This window comes from Emydura macquarii, unplaced genomic scaffold (genome assembly GCF_026122565.2).
Source record: "Emydura macquarii macquarii isolate MOO-44397 ecotype Brisbane River unplaced genomic scaffold, CSIRO-AGI_Emac_v2 contig_1483, whole genome shotgun sequence".
Classification (NCBI taxonomy): domain Eukaryota; kingdom Metazoa; phylum Chordata; order Testudines; family Chelidae; genus Emydura; species Emydura macquarii.
In genome coordinates this window covers 22,902,048-22,923,705 of record NW_027131620.1, presented here as the reverse complement: position 1 = coordinate 22,923,705, position 21,658 = coordinate 22,902,048, and the positions used below count along the sequence as shown (strand labels likewise).

At 43.7% G+C, this 21,658-nt stretch overlaps 1 protein-coding gene across 2 annotated transcripts in view; it reads right to left on the bottom strand.

Moving 5' to 3' along the window:
- The window catches only part of PIGU (phosphatidylinositol glycan anchor biosynthesis class U), a 38,247-nt gene that overhangs the window by 11,630 nt on the left and 4,959 nt on the right, over positions 1–21,658 (bottom strand). For both annotated transcript variants that reach the window (XM_067554463.1, XM_067554464.1), the window contains exons 3-11: positions 21,127–21,186; positions 19,747–19,809; positions 17,716–17,825; positions 14,522–14,622; positions 12,290–12,387; positions 9,891–10,045; positions 9,121–9,264; positions 6,014–6,138; positions 2,684–2,826 (exon numbers count right to left, since the gene is read on the bottom strand). In XM_067554463.1, coding sequence (XP_067410564.1) covers positions 2,684–2,826; positions 6,014–6,138; positions 9,121–9,264; positions 9,891–10,045; positions 12,290–12,387; positions 14,522–14,622; positions 17,716–17,825; positions 19,747–19,809; positions 21,127–21,186 — 999 coding nt within the window. The remainder of the gene's footprint in view (positions 1–2,683; positions 2,827–6,013; positions 6,139–9,120; positions 9,265–9,890; positions 10,046–12,289; positions 12,388–14,521; positions 14,623–17,715; positions 17,826–19,746; positions 19,810–21,126; positions 21,187–21,658) is intronic.

Here is a 21,658-nt window from a genome sequence, read left to right as displayed (position 1 = left end):
CATCCGGTTGGCTCCCCAGGCACACTGCAAACTGAAATGGAGGAGGAGTCTATATTGCACAGGAATAACGCCATCCACTAACGACGTGGTGATAAGAAACAAGGAAGCTGTTTAACAACATGCAGCAAAGCTATACAACTGGTTAGCAAGGGATGAAGAATACTATGTCTTGCTGAAGCTGCAAGGGAATTAAGGAAAGCAGAACATAATTACCCATGCTGGAATATGGCCATGTCTTTTATGACTGTTCCCTCTACTAAGATTTCCATGGGATCTTTAATGACCACAAGTGGTCAGGACCTCAACAGCACCTGTAACAGCTTAGCAGCATGCTGATGTATGCTTCTGTACTCACTCAGAAAGAAGGAGCGCTGCCATGGCCCACACCTCCAGCATCACCTAGGCATCCCTTGGAGATCTCCTACATAAGCACTGACCTGGCCTGACCTTCTAACAACATCGCAGCACAAAGTGGTATTGGCTACTGGACAATCCTACACAATCACTCGATCAAACTGAGACGGTGGGCCTAAAAAAACAGATTCTCAATTTGTTCCCTTGAATGTAATAGCAAAATAACTAGATACCTTGTAGACACCCAGCAACCTCTCAAAAATAAATGAAAGGAGAGATTTCCAAGGAGCTGTCCATTTCAGAGCAGCAATTATTTCTGTTTAATGCTTTAATGCATGTTTGTGTTTTGGAACTTTAAGATGAGGGCTGGACAGAATGCTGCATGGCCAGTAATTAACAGCCCTCTAATGACTGCAACATACTATCTGCAGGACAGCACCGAAGACCAGAACGATTAATGCCCAAGGATGCACCATACCTTCCAGTTTTGAAACGGCAACTGGGAGAACCTGAAAGTCCAGACAGGAGGGGAGCCCTTGCAATTATCCTTGCAATAAGGAACAGGAATGCTGAGGTCACAGATAAGACTGCCAGCTAAAGCTGGGCTGAGAAGAAAAGCTGAGTGATTTTTCAGTGCTGGCTGTTCCAGGAATGGGGTCAAACTCACACCAATTTTTTTTTCAGAACTTTCAATTAATTGAAAAAGTAAAAAAAAATTCATTTGGGTCATACAAAGCATTTTGGGTATTTTAAACTTTGCTTTTATAGAAGGTAAAGGAAATGAAGATCTAGATGATGGTGGTGTCCCTTATGCCCAACAGCCCTGTGATTATAGCACTCATCTGGGATGAGAGACTGGGTCTCCCCCCAGGTGAATCCACCAGGATACAGGGTCACTCTCTGTCTGGCCCTTTGACTAGTCAAGAATGTTATATGAAGTGGAACAGCTTCAACAGGACAGCCTGAGAAAAACCCACCCCAGAATACCTTATAGCCTAGTGGTTAGGGCATTGACCTTGGAAAGACAGAAGCCTGGGTTCAAATCCATACTACTCCAGAGCAGGTTTCAAACCTGGGTCTCCCACATCCCAGTGAGAGTCCTAACTAGTAGGCTAATGGCTGTAAGTGGGGGGAAGTGGTGGCAGCTCTTCTTCCTCCATTTTGTGAATGGTGCCTTAATCCCCTTGTGAATCTAGCTCCCCCAATGAAATGTTTTGTTTTGACACAATTTGTTTAGACATTTCAGGAATTTTTTCTTTTTTTCCATTTTGGCCGAAATGAGCTGCCAATGCTGACCTGAACCTGCATTTTATGGGGGGAAAAAACAAGTTTCTTCTGGAAAGTTTCACCCAGCTCTACTGACAAGTGACGAGACTGAAGGGGAGCACTGCAAAGGGTCTTCTGCTGTGTTCACATTTCAGGACTTTACCCCTTCATAAATCTACTGTGTTTTAATTGCACAAGTGGCTAATTTCTGGCCCCTCAGTAAGCATGCCTCTCCAGCACAAGGTGAAACACATACACACAGACCACTGCCAACATGTTAGAGGTGATCTAATTTTTGACATGAAAAGAATGTTTAGTTTCTTCAAAGCGAGAACAAAGTCTAATTGTTCTGCATGTGAAACTGATGCAAGGCTTAATGAAGATCAGCAATATGAAGCGGCTTAGTTATTCCTTCAAATTTTCTGCACACAAGCTGTAAATGGGAGAAGTGTGGATGGAGTCTCGGGGATCTGTCTATTGCCAGTAAATACTAGTTTACAGAAAAGAAAAGAAATTAGAAGGTTGCAGAAATTGTGGACAAGGGGCTCGATCCTACAAGGGGCTGAGCACTCTCTGTTCTCACTGAAGTCAATAGGAATTGGGGCTGACCAGAACTCACAGGATTAAGCTCAAGAGGAGGAAGGAAGATTATCTGGGTGCTTTTGGGTATTAACTTTCCTTTGCAGGACATTAACTTAAATACAAGCTTTTGCTGCTGTTTTACAAATCTGTCAGCTTCCAAACAAGGTGCCTGGGATCCTTCCTCTGCTTTCAAGCTACAGCCTGTATATTTTGCAGCATAAACTGGACAGAACCTTAATCTAAGGTTCAAGTAATCAGACACAATAGTTCTGCTTATTAATGTATTAGAACCTCGTGACTACGCTCTTGGAAGTATGGCTCTTAGCTTGATAAGAGAGCCAGGACGCTTGCTACAACTGGTGCAGGATGCACAAAACCTGCTATATTCTGTAGCAGAGCCAGATATTGCTGATTTGACAGTCATGTTACCAGGCTCCCAGCTGTGCTGCATAAATTTTGCCCATTGCCTGATTTTACTAACCTGCCCGACATTGAATGTCAACGTGATGGCATAGTAAAAATTGGAATTGGCACTTCCCGCGTAAATCCAGAGATGCCACAGCACTGGGAACAGCAGCGAGCAGACAATGAGCACGCAGGAGAGGATAAAGATATTCCGAAGGACTGTAAGAAAAAACAAAGATAACACAACAGTGAGACGCTAACAAGCAGGTGACCTCATGTCCCCTGATGATGGTGCTTAGATATCTACAGCACCATCCAGCAGTGTGGAGGCACTAATTAAAGGGTGGTTCTCTCCACCAGCACAATCTTTTGTAATGATAAATGTTTGCTATAACAACCCCCTATTACATTCTATAATAAACCAACTGGGATTTTTCTTTAAAAGAATAAAATTTGGCCTGTTTAATTTTAGATTGAAATTTAACATTTTGCAGCTCCTGCTTCCACTTCCTGGTTTCCAGCAAGTGCTGCTCTGATGACAGCAAAAGCAGGAGACTGCAAGACAGCAGTAGGGGGCAGAGTCTCTGCGTAACAACCCATTCATTCTCTAAGAAGCCACATGGACAAGCCCCAGAGTCCTACTGCTGCAGGGAAGTGTGATGGGGATGGGAGGCAGGGACACAGGCTGAAGGCAGAACTGGCTGCTTTGGAACAGCTGTGCTGGGGGAGTAGAGCAAAGGTCTTTCTCCACAGGGCACTTCTTCTGAAGCAGACAATCAGCCCTGCATTATCACGAGTCTCTTCCCTAGTACCCAGCAATTTTATGAAGAGTCTTTTCAGCAGCAGCCTGACTAAGAGACTGGAGGGCATCACTCTTAAACCTTTGTCATGCTACTTACCTACAGAGAATGGTAGGAGGGAGAAGAGATATCTTGCCTTTTTAAACACAGTCCAAAGATGGTGTCTGAAAATCAAGTATCATAGTAGAAAGAAGCCAAACTGCAAGAAGCTAGGTGCATGGAGTCTGCTGATGAACACATTCACTTAGGAATGCAAGAGCGTGGCCAGCATCAGCCATAGCCTGTATCGGTATGTTTTAGATTGAAAGGAACCATGCATCCCTGTCCAGAAGTACTGCAGGTGTTACCCAATCACTAGGATAGAGGAGCCTTCTTTCCACAAAAGCCGTTAAAGCTCATTCTTTCGTAGGGATATTGTACCTCACCTGAACATCAAATCAGGCTGCTGTGCTTGCCTACAGGAGAGCCAGATAGATCAATCATTGAAGGTACCTAACTCTCTTTGGATTAGCCTGGAACCAAGAGAAGCTTTCCAACTGGCTGTCAATGTTGTCATGCGGGGTGCAGACCAGTCTCTCTTTAGTATGTTAATTCCCAATTTCATAACAATACTAGTACACTGCAGGACATAGAAACATAGAGGTGTAGGACTGGAAAGGACCTCAAAAGGTCATCTGGTCCAGTCCCCTGCACTCAAGGCAGGACCACTATTAACTAGACCATTCCTGACAGCTGTTTGCCTAACATGTTCTTAAAAACCTCCAATGAGGCACTGAAAGATGATTGTCCTTCTCGGGTGGCCATGGACCCTTGGCTGGGTGTGCCTGGAGCTCCCAGCTCACCCATGCTGAACCAGGATGTCTTGAAAGTGTGCTGCCTGGGTCTGGCAGGCCTGGCTGCCTAAGGGATCAAGTTTAACTGACATGGTTACTGGGCTATATTGTCAAGGCTGTTTTATCCTCAGCCATAGTCATTCCAAGAATGGAGGGGCAGCTGTCCTCAAAAGGAGGTAAAAAGCCCCACCTACTCTTCATCCAGTGCTGCTACAGAGAACCAGGCAGGGACCACTTCAATGAAGCCCTTACTACATGGCAGCCATTCAATCCCCTTTGTTCTTCCTCTTGTTGCCGTTCAAGGACTCAGGAGCTGCTTGGATTTTCAAAGAATGCATAACTCGTAATGATTTTTAAAGCTTAATAGAAATAACTGGAGCAGAGAAGCCAGGCTGTGACTCTTGTGAACCTAACCCACTGTTTTTGGATTACAGAAGCCAAAGGGAAACAAACATGGCAAGTTTCACATTTCCAGGCCTAACTAGGCCCCTTTGTGTTAAGGCTGAAATTGCTTACGAATGAAATCGAGGCCATGTTTGGGTTAGCAATGGACTGACACAAGCTAACGTAAAGCCAGGCAGGGTTGGTTGGTATTGATTGCCAAAGCCAACCCAAACCAGTCACTCCAGGAAGCAACACAAATCTTCCTGGAATGTCATACTGCCAGGCTCATTAGCTGCTGCAACGTTATCTCAGCAGATATTTAAAGTCATCCTGAGGGGGTAATCATGGAATTTCAGTGTGAAAATGAGCTGCAAGTTAGTGGGGCTGGAAAGGGTCTTTGTAGTACAGAGTTTAAGAGAGGCCAAGCAATGGCTTGGATAACTGGGGTGATCCAGTCAGTACACACTCTGACCATGTGACCACATACACTGGCAACTGTGAATTATTAATGATTGGTATTATTATAGCACCTGGACCCCATTGTTCCAGGTGCTGTACAAACAGAACGAATGGTGTTAGAATGGAGGGTTCTATTGATCTGATTAACCACAGGGTTGGGGCTCAGATTACCAGAGCTATAAACTGAGATTAGAGACACTCCCACCCCAGTTCAAAGGGTGGTTGTACTTGATATCAATGATATGATAATAAATACTTTGCACTCTTAAAGCATCCTTCAAGCAAAATTCTCAAAGAGCTTTACAAACAAGTCATTAATCCTCAGAACAACCTGGGTAAGAAGGGAGGGAAAGTCACTCACAAAAGTCATAACATTTCTCCACACACAGACACTTCATGGTTTGTATTGATCAGACCTGTTTTCTTCCAGGCAGCAGACAGTCCAAGAGGGACAGTGCCCCCAGTGGCATGAAGTTGTATTGCACAGTCCCAGGCCTCATCTGGTTTTACTAGCTTCATCCTGTAGTGAAGAGTCTTGGGGCAGGTCTACTCTTAAAACGCTGCATTGGCAAAGCTGAACTGATGCAGCTGCACCCCTGTAGTGCTTAAGTAAAGATGCTCAGATGGGAGAGCTTCTCCTGTCGGCACAGTTAATCCACCTCCACGGGAGGCAGTAACTATGTCAATGGGAGAAACTCTCCCGCTGACATAGAGCTGCCTACACTGGGGGTAAGGTTGGTATAACTATGTCGCTCAGCGGGGTGGATTTTTCACACTCCTGAGCGACGCAGTTATACTAATGTAATTCTGTAGTGTAGACCTGGCCTTAGTTAAGCCCCTCACCTCAGCCACGTCAACAAACCAGGGTTTGAATTGAAAGTGTTCCAGGGACTGAAGGGGGAAGTGAAGAATCAAACACAAAGAACTTACATCTGTAAAGGTGGCTCCAGAGGGGAAGGAAGGCCATGTACAGCGCTACGTCTCCCACGGTTGGGTAGGACTTGAAGATAGAAATGATGGCAAGCTGAACAAACAAGAAGAAGATAGGGTGCTCCCTAGAGGAGAAAAGAAACAGGCAGTGACTGGACAAAACAGACACCGGAGGAGCAGCGTTTATCTCTGGAACCTGGTGCCAAGAATCGGTAGGGACACATGAACATACCGTGGGCCAGACTCCTACAAGCTTTCATACTCTTGCTCTGTTTGCCCAGCAAGTCTCCCAAGCATTGAGCCATTTTGCAGAGGAGTATTTCAAGGGCATTTGTATACACACACATGGATACTTTGGACACATACACGCTGCACACATTTACACAATCAGTCTGTTGGGTCCAGGCCCTCCTGCAGCTGCCTTCTGTCATAGGAAGTGCTACTTCACTTTGAGAGGCTTTTGTCCCACAAGGTCTGTTTTGAGAAGCTCTCTGCCTGACAGATTCATCCTGTGGCATGTCAGAACAGCAGCTGTATACATTCCAACTCATCATAACCGTCCCATTGGAAGTGCCCTCAAACAGAATGGCAGAGTTCATAACCCATTAGAAACTCCCTTGAACCTTTTACTTTACTTTTGCAATGAAGGACTTTACAGAACTGGCCTTGAATGTCCTGCTTTCCAATTCACAGCAGGATCCATCTCAAATGCCAACTGTGATCAAGCATCCTGTCCACCTGCCCCCTCTCATGTTTTTGACTACTGTATGACATAATCCCACCTATGGGTCAATATGTATTAGGGCAAGAATTCAGCATCTCCTCTGAGTCAGAAACATTCAGCCAGCTTCCTGCATAACTACTTCAACACAAGCATAAAACACATGGGCATTTTACAAATCACGTTTCTCAAATAGACCTCTTCCTCCAAGAATGAAAGCATGTATTAGAGTCAAAGGCCCGTAGGCCAAAATGATGACCTACATACAGAGTTTATGATGGTGCAAGCATTTGCTACATGTGTAAGAGATATATTTACAAGGATCTCTACAGTGCAGCTTTCTGCCTGTTTCACAAGCCTGAGTAGTTGTAGCCATGTTGGACCTGAAGAAGAGCTCCATGTGGTTCAAAAGCTTGTCTCTCTCACCAATAGAAGTTGGTCCAATAAAAGATATTACCTCACCCACCTTGTCTCACTTACAAGCATGAGGCTACAGAGTATGTAGAAAGCATCAGCTGTACATGTAGTTTGAAAAGAGCTGAGGCCAACTGTGCCAGGGTTTATTATAGGGTCTAGAGCACAGTTTGTTTTTAATACAAATGAACTGGCTTTGCAGTACTGAAGAAAAAAATTAAAATAAAGAGACACTGAACATACCAGAGTGACCTTTATATTTGACTTTCAGACTATGGCACGGGGCAACTTTTCATGCTCCAGGCACAGTAAGAGCTGACTCTTTTTTGTTTTGGTCTTTAGAGCTGTTTATATTACATTTAAAAAGTGAGGCTGAAACCAGACTGACACTTTTTCTTAAAGAGAGCGGACTTCTGAAACACAGCCAGCAGCTAGCTGTGAGTAAGAATGGTCCCACCACAGCTATTCTGGGTACTGGTGAAGAAGAGGAAAGGATGTTGTGAAATATCCTGGGGAGGTCTGGTTTACCGCAGCAGCCTCTTGGGAAACACTGGTCTTGGGGAACCCCACAAAGGGTGCTGGAAGGACTGCAAAAATGGGGCAGGCCAACGGGAGTTGTAACCCCATGCGCCAGATCTCAACACCACTCACTCTAATTTGGCCTAGCCATCCCTCTGTCATGCCAGCAGGGAATGGATTTCAATATTATGCCACCCAGCTCTGATCAGATGGGGGCACTGTGCCCTTGGGGTCCCCCCTCGTTGCGCCTCTGCCAAATTCAGTTGCTCAAAAGTGGACAGGCATTGGCCCTTTGAAATCCCCCCCCCCCCAACTCTGCCTCCCCTACCTCCCTCCGCTCCTGCACCTGTGGCCCCACAGTGATGCTGACACCTTAGAGCCAAGAGATATGGAGATGTTGCCTTACACTGAATTCGCAGGGCACAGTCATGCTATTTTAGCCTTCCAAACTCACAGACAGGGAGAGAATGGCATGGCTCCAACAGAGGCAGGGAACACATATCTCCTACTATCTCAGAAAACTGTGTGCACTTCTAGGGCACTCTGTAGTGAAACTATCTTCACAGCTCCATAGCAGAAGAGGACGGTGCATGCTGGGGGGTGAGGGGAAGTGTGGGAGCTCCCACAATTCCCCATACAGGAGCAGCAAGATTCTTAAGCCTTGATACAGGCAATGAGGGCAGCTCCTGCCTCAGAAAACCAGATATTAAGATTATCTTGTCCTTGCACAGAGCACTTCATGAGACAACCTCAAAGCGCTTTACAAACATTAATGGACTGAGTCTCACAAAACCTCTCCCTCCAAGGTGGAATATTCTTGTCTCCATTTTATCGATGGGGAAACTGAAGGTCAGAGTGAGACAGCAAAATTGCCCCAAGCCACAGAGCTAATTCAGAGCCAGGAACAGAATCCAGGAAGTCCTGGTACCCAGTCCCTTGTTCTAACCATTCCGCAGCATTGCCTCCCTGGAATATTTGAGGGATCCTAGTGTCTTGTACATCCCAGTGTTACATGAAGCAATGTGCTCCTCTACAGAAAAAGCTGCATCCCACCATTCTAGGGAACAAGTAAAAAAATACACTAACGTGCAGGGTCCCTAAAAGACATGAGGTACATTTTCAATACACCATAGGCTTAATACCATTCCCTCGTTGAGAGAAGAACACTGACGCTTCAGGAAGTGAGAAGGAAAAGGCTGATATAAAACCTAAATCTGCTCTTTTTCATCCTCACAGATCAGGATGTCTGACAATGACCTACATGGGTCTCTACTGGACAGTAACACGACAGTGGGCTGCAATCATTTTTGGTGTAGCAGATATATCAAGAAAAGAAAACAGAGTCCACAAAAGCCTTTATCTTTCCCCACTTCTGCCAATTGAGACAGAATAACAGCAATTCCTTAGGTTGATAGATCACAGAGACAAAGGGATAGCAAATAAATCCACTTACTTTAGCTTTACTGCTAAGGGAATGGTATAGAAGAAGACATTGATCTGAAATACACACACGAAGAACAGACTGAAGTGTTCAAACATCTCAGCAAAGAAGTACCAGAAGAGGCCAATATTGGGAGTCAGATCTGGAACAGAAAGGCTGAAATTTAAAGAGAAAAATCAAGGTAACATTTTAAAGCAGTTGGTATTTGACTTACTTGTTTCTATGAAATTATTGAATCATTGTGTGCCACTGCAGGCATGGCTGGGGGGAAGGAGGGGCTCTGTCTTAGGACGAATTAGGAGGAAACCAAACAGAGCAGAATATATAAGAAAAGGCTGCAATCCACTTACTGAACACCTATGATCCCCAAGATATTTAATCACCACCACTATTTTCTAAAGTAGAATCATTCTAACCTTTTCCTTACTGTCTCGTTAAGGTGATTTTATACAGACACACACACTTGCAGCATCAACAGTGACACTCAGTGGTCAGTTTGGCTAATCCAAAGCAGATGCCAAAAATTAAATTAATTAAAGGGAGACTGAAGAAACTCCATTATCTACTCCCCACTTAGTTCATCTTCTCTAGTTCTTGCGGAAATTTGGTTATGTATTTTTTGTTGTTATTAGTGAGGTTTTTTGTTTTTTGTTTCCCCTGCATTGCTGGTAAATTTTTCCTGAGACTGCAAGCTCTTTGGGATAGGGAACAGGTCTCCGATACATGTGGTTAACGTCTATCACAGTATGGGCATTACCAGAAAATAAATTACAACTACTTACATGAAACCATACACAGACGGGATAAAGTCCCAGGAGTTGAGAAGGAAGAATGAGAGGCAGACAATTACCACCAAGCTACAGAGATACAGTGCTGTATACTGCGTGGTGTACATCCAGAAGTCTTTGCTTTTCAGTTTCACTGGTATGAACTGACGCTGGAAACAAAACACAAACAAGGCAAATAAAAGGACATCCTGTGGTTTTCTATTAACAAGACATGCCCCTCTGCACTGTGGAGAGAAAGCACCAAATACCGGCCCTACCACAATGGAAAGAGCAGCGTTCAGCATACTCTGCTCCAGTGAGCTCCGCCTTAGCCAATCAAATCTCACACTCTGCCCAAAACGTTGAGAACTGTGCCTGAAAAGACAGGCAATTTCACATTCAAGTAATCACAACTGGCCACTTGTGTCTGTGATTCCCTGATGTACGTGCAGAATATTGATAATTGTGCAGCCAGCACAGGTTTGGAAATCTGGGCCACCTCTGACAGAAACTCCAGCAGAATTCAGCAGCTCTGAATCTGTGAAGCTGCTTCACAATTTGGCATCCCCATTTATACTGTACATGCCTCACCAGCGTCCTTAGAAAGCATACTGACTCATGACAGTAAAGGACTCTGATGGAAGGGTGCTCTGTCCTGCTGGACCACACAGATTTAACATAAGAAAACTTTCTGGAACATCTCAAGCCAATTTACACAGAATTCTTGGCAGGATAGATAGATAGAAAGTTCAGGAGAGCAGCCATTTAATTCCGAACAAACCTCACAAAAGAGGCAGTGAAGTTCACCAACAAATCCTAACAAACAGACCATCTTTTGGCAGCTCTGAATCCTTTTGAAAGTCCCCTCAAAAATCCAAAGGCATTAGATGTTCGTGTATTGTCACTGGTCACCAACTCTGAAAACGCTACACTTATGCTCTGCCACTGCATGTATATGTTCTGCTTAAAATAAAGAGATAAGTGCACAATTGGGACCATATGCAGGAAACTAACTGCTCCGAAAGTAATGTCAGGGTCCCCTTTCAGATTTAACCAACAGCTTTGACTTTGTAGGTGCTCTCTGTCTGCAAAGATTTAAAACAACAATGAAATTTCCTGGATATTTTGAAGTAAAATGAAAGACATTTACGCAGGAGTATTGGGGGAAGGAGGATGAATCTATAAGTGACTCTTCACCATTTTCTTTCAGAGTTAAGGAAATTAAGAATGAGCATCAGGGAAGAGAGAGAGAAATTTGTAATGCACATACACTGTAAAATCACAGAGGGAGACATATCAGTGGAAATATATGACTGACAGTTATCTGGGACCCTGGCAAGATTTCTTCAGAAACCACTCATAAATCTCTGTACAGATGCTGGATAAGAGTCCTTTCACCAGTGTCCAGTACACAGCCTGTCCTTGGAGTATCCCCTTGCTCTCCCAGCTAGATGAAACAAGCAACTGATCAGTTAGGCTCTCAGTCAAGTAACCTCTCACAATATCAGCACAAGACTTCAGAGAAGTGTCAAGTCACTTGAAACCCCAAAAGGAAAGAAAAGGGAGATATTGAATACCATAGTGGTGGGTATGGTAGAAGCACCTAGAGAAATAGTGTAGATTAACAGGGAGACACCCATTTCTTTGCAGTGAGTTATCACTTCTTCCAGAGAACACAAACAGTCTCTTTACATCATCCCTTCTATTCCACAACATTGTACTCTCAGCAGTAGCTATCAGCATGCACTTGTATTTGACATCACCAGCAAAGAGTTGCCTCCATTTAATACCCCTTTCCAGTCTTGGGAAGGTGGCTCTTGGCCTATCAATCGGTTAATTGGGCGTCCATGAATAATTAAGGATACCATCTTTTTCAGAATCCCTGGTGGAATTGGATCAACATTCTGTTAATGGAGGAGGAGTGAGGCTGGAGACAGCAGGTGCTTGCAAGTACCATAAGTGTACGTCTGGCACTGTGGGGCAAGTTACACATTATCATTGCCATTTGCAGTATGCTGCTGGGCCTGGATGATTCAGGCAAAAGGACTGTCACTATATTTTATGGCACTGATGCTGAGTCAGTGTAGAAGAAATTGCTGCTCCAAAATTCTCTTTGCTGGTCACATGACACCAAACATAGTTTTGTGTTTCAGGCAAGAAGAGTACCAACTGAATTTGAAGGCAGGGAATACATGAGTTTCTGCTTCCCTCCCTCTAGCCACGTATGACTCCTGTAAAATGTTAAATCCCCACTGCCCTGGGGAAGGATGAGATTTTTTCCTTGATTTTGAGGACTGGCCATAGAATTTCACAGTGAATCTCCTCCCTCCACACCATTGCTGGCTGATAGAAATTGACCCTGAATAGTATGTCACAGCTTACAGCCCATACAGTTACTTTCTAAGTGTATTTACCTGTAGAAGATACAGCAGTGCTGGTGCGAACAAGGTGAGAGGATACAGTGACTGGTATGTCGCTAACGCCAGGAATATAGCACTGAGGAGGGTACTGCCTGCAGGGAGGAAACAAAACTTAGTTAACAAACCATGATCATGAAGAGGGTCATATTCTAACAGTCCTTTAGATATGAAGTCATTGCTCAAATAGGGGGAAGTACTGCATAGCACCAGCTGTGATCATCAGAACGTCAAAACTCCACAAGCTGTTAGAAGGGGTAAAAATAACTATTTCAGCGTGTTCTGGAGCTTGTCCCTCTCTGTATTATAGGGAGATTGAGATAAGGAGAAGGGCTTTGACAAACAGCCAATAGCATGAAATAGCAATTGGTTTATATCCCTATAATCTACCTAGAACAGGGGTGGGGAACGTCTGGCCCGCGGGCCGTATAAGGCCTGCGAATCATTTGTTCTGGACCTGGCGGCGGGGGGGAATTCGGCAGTGGCGCGGTTTCACGGCGGCGGCGGGGTTCCATGTGGGGGGCAGTGCCCGGCGCCGAAAGCCTGCCGCCGAAAACCCTGCCACCGTTTGTCCCTTTTCGGCGGCGGGCACTGCCCCCCGCCTCCCATTGAACCCCGCCGCCGCTGCGAAACCGCGCTGCCGCCGAATTCTCCCCCGCCGCCAGGGCCACCATCAGGCCCTTGACATAAAAAAGGTTCCCTACCCCTGACCTAGATAGATTCACATAACCTAAATCCATAGATGTCAGTCACTATTTATGTGGGAGACTGTGTACTCTGGAGTAATTTCTGCATGAAGCAGCTGTTACATTAATACTGTGCACTTGAGAGCAGATTTCACTGGAATGTCTCAGAGTGCTCTGCAAACATTACTTGAGCATCACAAGTCAAGGTAGAGAAGTAACATTAACCTATTTTACAGATGTGGAAATTGGGGCACAGACGTTAACCAAAATTTTTAAAAGTGACCTCTAATTTTGAATGCCTCCATTTTTGGTTGCCCAATCTGAGGCATCTTGGGCTGAGCTAAGCACTGTGCACCTGCGCTGCTCATCAACTTTGACTGAAATTGTGGGTGCTCAGATCAAGCGCAAAGGATCTAGAGTTGGACACGGAAAAAGGAAGCACTCCAGACCAGGGGCTACTTCTGAACATTTTGGCCTAATTAACTGGCTTAAGGTTAGTGATATACCTTGACTTTAGCAAAGCTTTTGATACGGTCTCTCACAGTATTCTTATCAGCAAGTTAAAGAAGTATGGGTTGGACGAATGGACTATAAAATGGATAGAGAACTGGCTAGAGCATAGGGCTCAACGAGTAGTGATCAATGGCTCCATGTCTAGCTGGCAGCCGGTCACAAGCAGAGTGCCCCAGGGGTCGGTCCTGAGGCCAGTTTTGTTCAACATCTTCATTAATGATCTGGAGGATGGGGTAGCTTTCACCCTCAGCAAGTTTGCAGATGACACTAAGCTAGGGGGAGTGGTAGATACCCTGAAAGGTAGGGATAGGATACAGAAGGACCTAAACAAACTGGAGGATTGGGCCAAAAGAAATCTGATGAGGTTCAACAAGGACAAGTGCAGAGTCCTGCACTTTGTACAGAAGAATCCCATGCACAGCTACAGACGGGACCGACGAGCTAGGCTTGAAGACTCAACTTGTGCTTAAGTGTCCACACTGCTCTGTAAACAACTGTAATTGCTGAACCTATGTCTCAGAGCTGTGCCAAAGCATCCACTCTGCACCATGCAGAGCTTCTGACTTGAGTCTGCAGCTTGAGCTGCAGCCAGACTGCAAAATGACAGGGCTTAGACTTGAGTCACAACAGGACTTGGGCTCTGACCCGCCCACCTAGCAGGGTCCTAGGACCCAGCGTTGCAAATGCTTGCTGACCCAAGTCAGACTCTGTGTCTGTATGTGGATGGAAGGGTGGCTTGGGCTCAAACTCCAGTCTGAACCTGGGCTTAGTGTGTAATGTAGACACAGCCCACAAGACCAGAGACTCCGACACATTTTGGGATGACAGATCTTGTACTCAGTTATGAATCACCTCTTACTTCAGTGATTCAAAGCAGACCTTTGACATTGCCTTGACCCAGTCTGTGGTGGGTCTAGTCGAGATCTCTCTCCTAAATCTATTTATAAAGTATTAACTTCAGTTCCAATAGCACATGGTTCAAATATTTACAGAAAGATCTGACTAGGGACAAGTTTTCCCAGTGCATTACCTTTTATTGTAGCCAAAATGAAGAATGCAATGACAGTATTGTTGATGGCACAGGTGGACTTTGCAACACAAGACATCACTGTATACGGATTTAAGAGATAACTGAAAAAGAATAAAAACTCAATTAAACTCATGCCATTAAAAAAAAAAAAAAGAGAAAAATACCAAAGCAAAGGGAGAAATATCAAAGGAAAATGGAAATGATTTTTGTCATCTCTTTTTGATTATTTACATGTGTGTAGTTTCTCTCAACCTCAAAAGGATTCAGCTGAATTGATGCCTTTCAAATGGTGCAAATTCAGGTGCTGCACTTGTGTATAATAGGTCTTCATGCCATGGAGAAGGAAGGGGTGATCATGGGAGATCCCAGTGGGGAGAAGGAGATGGCAGAGGGAAAAGAGCACATTTATTAATGCAATTCTAATGAAAAGTGATCAAATAAAAATGGCCCCTTCTTACTCAGTCGATCTGCTCTCCATTTATATTCAGAATCACATCTGCCAATTTTAGTGACTGAACTAAGTTCCTATTTAGTTTTTACTCTGGTTTGCCCTGAGGAGCCAATATGGCTAAACAGACAGCAAGATGGATTCCATTTCTTTTTGTGTATAAACGGAACTGTTTCCTATGTCCCAATCAGTTACAATTGTGCAACCCCACTGAAGGCAATGTGACTGCATAAGTGACAGCAGGGCCTAATCTGCTCTGAAGAACCTTTATTGCCAGTGGGGACGTGCGAGAAGCAGAGAACCCAGGCTGAGGCTCAGATCCCAGGATAACTATGCAGGGCTGGCAGTTTAAAATATAAACCATCTTTTTACTCATAAACTGAACACATATGAGCTGTAATCATTGAGAGACAGCAAACACAGAACCCCATAATGCTGTCTTTGAGAGTCACTCTTCAGAGTGCACACATACTTTAAAGATACTAGTTTCTCTCTGAAAATTTGAAATTAATGATGTAGTGGTCTAATTTAACTGGGTTCCAAGGAGCAAAGAAGCACTTTGATGGATTATTGATTTAATAAGAAAGACAGAAGATCAACCAACCTCCATTATACAAATCAATTCCTGGAGACCGGAGAGGGGATTTTGATTTTCCAGCTTTTTTGTAGTATGAATATTTATCCTAATACTGGGTTCTCTCAGTCTGAGGTTGGCCTTTTCATAGGCCTAAAGCTAATGGCTACTTCAAATACTAGAGAGATATTACATGCAGCAGGCTGTGCTAAAATATAATTCCAGTATTCCTTTGTGCAACAAGTGTGTAATAAAAATGAGAAAGAGTCTAACTTATTAAAAAAAAAAGAGGAAAGCTTCAGTGTTCTCACCCTGAGGGGATGGGGGTAGGGGGTTAACTGACCTATACAATTCATGTCAGGACAGGAAAGAATCATTAATGGTTTATTTTATGAAAAACCTTCTGATCAAAGGACATCAATAGAAAGGGAGATTCAAGAAGCAGATACCTTTTGATTAATTCCAGACTCCAGGTTTATCTAATTTATTCAGATTGAGAAAGCCCAAAGATAGACTTATTTCTTTTGATTTTAAGTATCTGCCTCCTATACTGTTTGTTTTAATTAGAACTTTACTAACTTCAAAAACTTAGAGCATATGGTCTGAATAATGGGGTTTTCCTATAATGTCTCAGAGGGATGTTATTAAAGATGACCAGCTGGAAACTGAGTACCTCAGACCCTCTAAAAATAACCTCTGGGTTTTCAAACTGTTCTGCCCTGGGAACACCTTGCCCAATTACCCCTAACCCATAGTTTCTCAACCTGTGGTACGTGTACCCCTAGGGGTACGAGACACCAGGCAGGGGGTACCCGGGGAAAAACAGAGTGAAGGGGAGACAGGTGGCAGCTGCTGACTTCTGGGGAAGCCAGGTGGCAGCCGCCCGCTTCCCGCCCTGTCACAGCTCCCAGCTGGGAAGTGAGCAGCAGCCCCCAGCTTCTGGGGAAGGTGGGCGGCAGCCCCCTGCTTTCTGCCTGGTCACAGCTCCCAACTGGGAGGCAGGTGGCAGCCGCTAGCTTCTGGAGGAGGCGGGCAGCAGCCTCCTGCTTCCCGCTGGGTCCCAGCTCCCAGATGGGAGCCCAGTGGCAGCCTCCTGTGTCTCGTGAGCTGGGCTCGCAGCTGGGTGGCAGCCACCTGTTCTCTGACTCCGAGCCAAGGGACAGCCTCCAGCGCCCCAGCTTGAAGACAGGTAGCAGCCGCCTGCCCACATCCCCGGGTCCCAGCTGGCGCAGAAGCCTTCTCTGCCCCAGCTCGGATTGGGTGGCAGCCCCCCTCCCTGGTTCAAAGCCCAGTGCCCAGAAAACTTGTCAATTTCACTGCTCTAGCTGAGCAGTGAAATTGATAACCATGACAGCCCCAGATTTCACCAGTTACCCTCTTTTCCTCTCTCTCTCTCACCCTCCTTCCCTATGCCTCTCTCACCCCTTCCTCCTCTCAAATCTATGGCATAAAATTTGGCACAGCGCTTTATATTCCCCAGCATTGGCATGCCGCTCAAAGCCTCCTAGCTTTGGCCAACATCACCTCTAGCCCAGGTACTTACTTGAGTTGTGCACCCCTGGTGTAAAGGTGGTAACCCTACCCACACTAGATCTGACATCTGTCATATCACGGCCTTATATACTTAGCCCTTCTTCCAACATATGGCTCACATTAGTCTGTAAATATAAAATCCCATGGAAAATTGAGTGTTGGGGTACTTATTAAAATTTTCAGAAGTTAGGGGGTACTTGCTATTTAAAAGGTTGAGAAACACTGCCCTAACCTTTCCAAAAATGTTCTCCTTTGGAAAGGGAACACGACAGACATCTTGGATACACTGGTTTAGTTTTGAAGTTAGAAAATGGGAAAAATTGGACTTTTAGTAAAAACCTAAACAACAGAGACACTACAATCTCTCCATATTAGAGACTGTATAGTGTCAACCCAAATAGAAAGGGGTTGAAAATTTTATTTTACTGTGTGAAACATAAATTTTGAGAAACATTAGCTTTCTGTTGCTTGACTACAGAGATACAGTGCTTGGCACATTTTTTCTGTCTACCAGGATAGAGAAAGCAACTAAAGAGAATACTTAATAAGCCGCTGAATCCCCTAAACAGACAAATTAAAAACCATGGGAGGATTTGGAATCTAAGTTTCTTGCATCTGCTTGCAGGAAGCAATACTTACAACAGTGCTACCTTGAGGGGGATATAGTGCATTTCCATGGGGGTCCGGATGAGTTCGGCCACATCAGGTGCATAACGATCTAGTTCTATTAGAAGTTTCTGCTTTTTAAACTGGACAAGAGAGAATGACCAAAAACTGTCAGACATGGAAATACATTGTGTCTACCTAGGGTCTGCAGCCTCGTCCATCACCATGAGATGCTAGTTATTTGTATTTCAGGAAGAACCAAGGGTTGCTTAACAAGCTCAATTTTGACTTCCCTCCCTGCTGACTTTGCCTGACTCCAGCCATTCTGCTTGCAGTTGCAGAGAGACTTGACTGAATGCCAGAGTTGGATTTTATTGTCAAGTCAGAGAAGTCAGAAGAGGCACTGGGGAGATATGGGAGCTCAAATAAAAATCAAGTGTTCTCACTTCCTGGACAATTTCCTAATGCTTTTTCAGCTTACAGCTCCAAAAGAACTTCTAGTTTATTTTGGTTTGTTGCCTTGAGTAAGACCAATAGTGATATTTGCTTAATTTGTGCTTGCAATGAAGGATTTATTGAATTAGTTACTAATAGTGATTTCTATGTACATTTTGAGTGCCCAGTGTGTTTTCAAATGCAACATAGTAGCTTTTGTGCACTTCCTGAAGCCCACATGTCACCAAACAATGGTGACCTTTATAAAATCCCCCAGTGTAACATCTAAGTCCTACACAAACAAATCCAGTCACTACGCTATACTCAGGATTGTGCATCTCTGTGCATTCCCGTTTCTTTGGAGCATCTGTCAGATATATCCTCTGAGCACCCAAAATACATTTCATATATCCCCCACAAAAATACGGGTTTTCCAGAGACATGAAGAAGAAAGGTCATCTGTAAACCTACTGGACTGTCCCACAAAGAACCTGAAGAACTGCCATGCTGGTATGCTTTTTAGATGCCGGGAGCCATATCACCTTGTGCTATTTATTCCTTCAGCTCTCCCAAACGAAACAAGGTTAGACCAGGTCCCTACTTGGGCAAGAGACCTCCATTGAACATGTAAATGCTGTAGAAAATCCTTTAAATCAGTACTGAATCAATGCCCCAAAATAACAATAGGGAGCACTGTGCTGCCATTACAGACACACAGAATCTTCTATAGCAAAGATTTCCTTGATTAAGTGATTTATGAAAGAAAGCACAGCTTCCTCAGGAAGAGCCACTAGCCTCAAATTCCATTTATATATATTTTGAATGGAATGGTATGGATTAAATCATACTTGTGTCAAGATTTCTTGCCCAGTGCGGCAGAATTATCAGTCTTCCACCATTCTGGATTATGTGATCTCAAACTACAACTTTCTTTAAGGGCTAATAAACTTTATAGTTATTATTAGGTACTTTTCAGTCTGTGAATTAACTGTGCTGTGTATGGACACAAAGCCAACCATGCCAGTAACTGCTTAAAAGTTGTAGTGAGAACAGGAGCTAAGAATGAGAACCCCACTGTCCTGCCAAATTCCCACTATGGTGACTAGTTTTGCACATCTAAAATTCCCAAAACAACTGAAAACGAGTCCTCAATTCCTGTCTTAAACTGTTGCATCCCATTACTGTGCATTGTGAAACAGCTGCCATGTTTCACCCCCAAAGTGGACGAATTTCACTGGTGGTTGATCTGATCCTGAGGCATACTTTCAATATCAGTTTCTTAAATGCTTTAAGATGAAAGGAGGTATACATGTGAGATCATCATTGAAACTATAATGTGAACAGCTGTTACATTAACTTGAGTAATACCACAATACCTACAGCCTGCTCAGAAACCATCCTCTGTCAAACACATGTAACATGAGGCATTAACAGGGCCCAAGTTGGTTCACCCATGTTCTGCATCCATGTTTGCTGACCTTTTTGTTGAATTCGCAACTACTGCTAAGCAGCAGATTTTGATAAGCGCATTGTCTGAGTAGGGCTGGACTTGCTTCACATTTTCATTTAAGAAATGCACTTGCACTTGTCAAGAGAACAAGGACCAGCAGATTCTGGAAGTCTGCTTACCAAAACTTTGTTGAAGTCCTGGATGGCCAAGTAGAGGGCAACAGCAGTGAGCACATCAGTTATCTAAAGAAAGGAAGGCAGGCAGGCAAAGAGTGATTGGTCAGTAAAACAAGGAAAACAGTAGCGAATGCAACCACTACAGAAAGCTGAGATATTGCATCAATATTCTGAATGAATGTTCACCATAGTAGCAACTGGTAATAGTTCAGGGTGTAAGGTGGAAACGTCTTTAAAGAGTATTATTCTAACCCTGTGGCTCTTAAGCTATGGTCCATGGAATACCAGTGTTTCTTTAAGCCTCCCTGGAGGATACAGAGAAGTAAATATTTTGAGAATCAAGGAGTGGGGAATCGGAAGAGGAGAAATTGTAATAGGAGGTCTTTCATCAAGTGGCCCACGAGAGAAAAGAGTTACAGAAACACCGACCTAGTCACAGCAGACAGGCAGCATATTAAACACTACACATGTAACTAAGAACATGTTCACCAATGAACCAGAAGAGCAGCCTCTTGAACTGACCCAGTGCTCACCACATAACACCACAAATTGTCTAGGGCTCAGAGCAAATAATTTGAAATGGTTGCCATACATGTGTTATAATCAATTTTTAGCCTTTGTGAGAGGTGCCATATTGCCAGCTCTGATGACAAAGTCAAAGAGCAGATGTAATTAATTAGCTGGGCGACTTTTGTTTATTTGTATTATGCAACACACACAAAATTTACTGTCAAACATAGGTGTTTTTAACTCTAATGTGCTCAAACAGGACCTGATCCTGCTCCCACTCAACTCCCTCAGGGCATTGCCACTGACTTCAATGAGAATCCCAGAATTTGAAAGTATAATCTCTACATTCTTCACTAAAGGTCACTTGCAATGGAAACTGAAACCAGGGTTTGTACCCTTTTTTATTTCTTTAGGTCATAAAACTCCCCTACCCCTGCCTTTTCATGTCAACTTTAAGGGTTTGTGTCAAGTCCCTGATTTCCCCCCTTGATGACATTGAGCCAGCCAAGAAATTCTAATGAAAAATTAGTTTTGGAGGGGGAGAAGGGTACAGGTTGAGCATGCATATGTACAGACATGTCTTTCTTTCTAAATATCTCCTGGACTCATTAGGGGCCTAATCTACAAAACTGCTGAATGCCATTAATTCTCACTGACATGAAAGCAAGTTGTGGAAATTGAGCATACTCAACACCTCACTAATCTTAATGATCCCACTGTTGAGCACAGGACTGGGTCGATAAAAATCAATAATTAAAATAAAACACAGATTTTTTAAATTTACAATTAAATATATATATTTTGCTTTTAAAAAGAGGGGCATTCCTGGAATGGTTTGTTTTATTTTTTTAAAAAGATTGAAGCAACACTTACCATGAACACCAATTCAGCATATTCAATCAGGAAATGAAACAAGTATATCATTAACGGGGTCTAGGGAGAGAGTGAAAGAGAAAGACAGTCAAATCTTGTCAATTTGCCTTCAGATTAAACAAACAACTGCAGTTTGAAGGTTGAAAATGGAATGCTATGGTGCAGGAACTACAAAAGCTTCTTTTCCTTATGTTCTTGCATCACGCTGTTATTTCAGGGTAAGAAGCCTGATCCAAATCTTAGACCTGATCCAGCAGTCATTCAACTTGCAGAAGTCAAGCTGAAGTGGGAGTTGTGTTTACAGAACAAATGAAGGATCATTCCCTGTTGGCTAAAAGGCAGCTACTTGAGAGAAATCATCTCTCGCTCAACTTTTTTTTAAAGAGATACTGTCAGCTTAAAAAAACCCCAAACACTTCTAATCAAAAATGTTTTTACTTACTACTGTTACTAGTAAAATACACATACAGTCAGTTTCACTGTTTATCCTATTTGTTAACACAACTACTAAGAGGAGGAACTGATTTTAAAA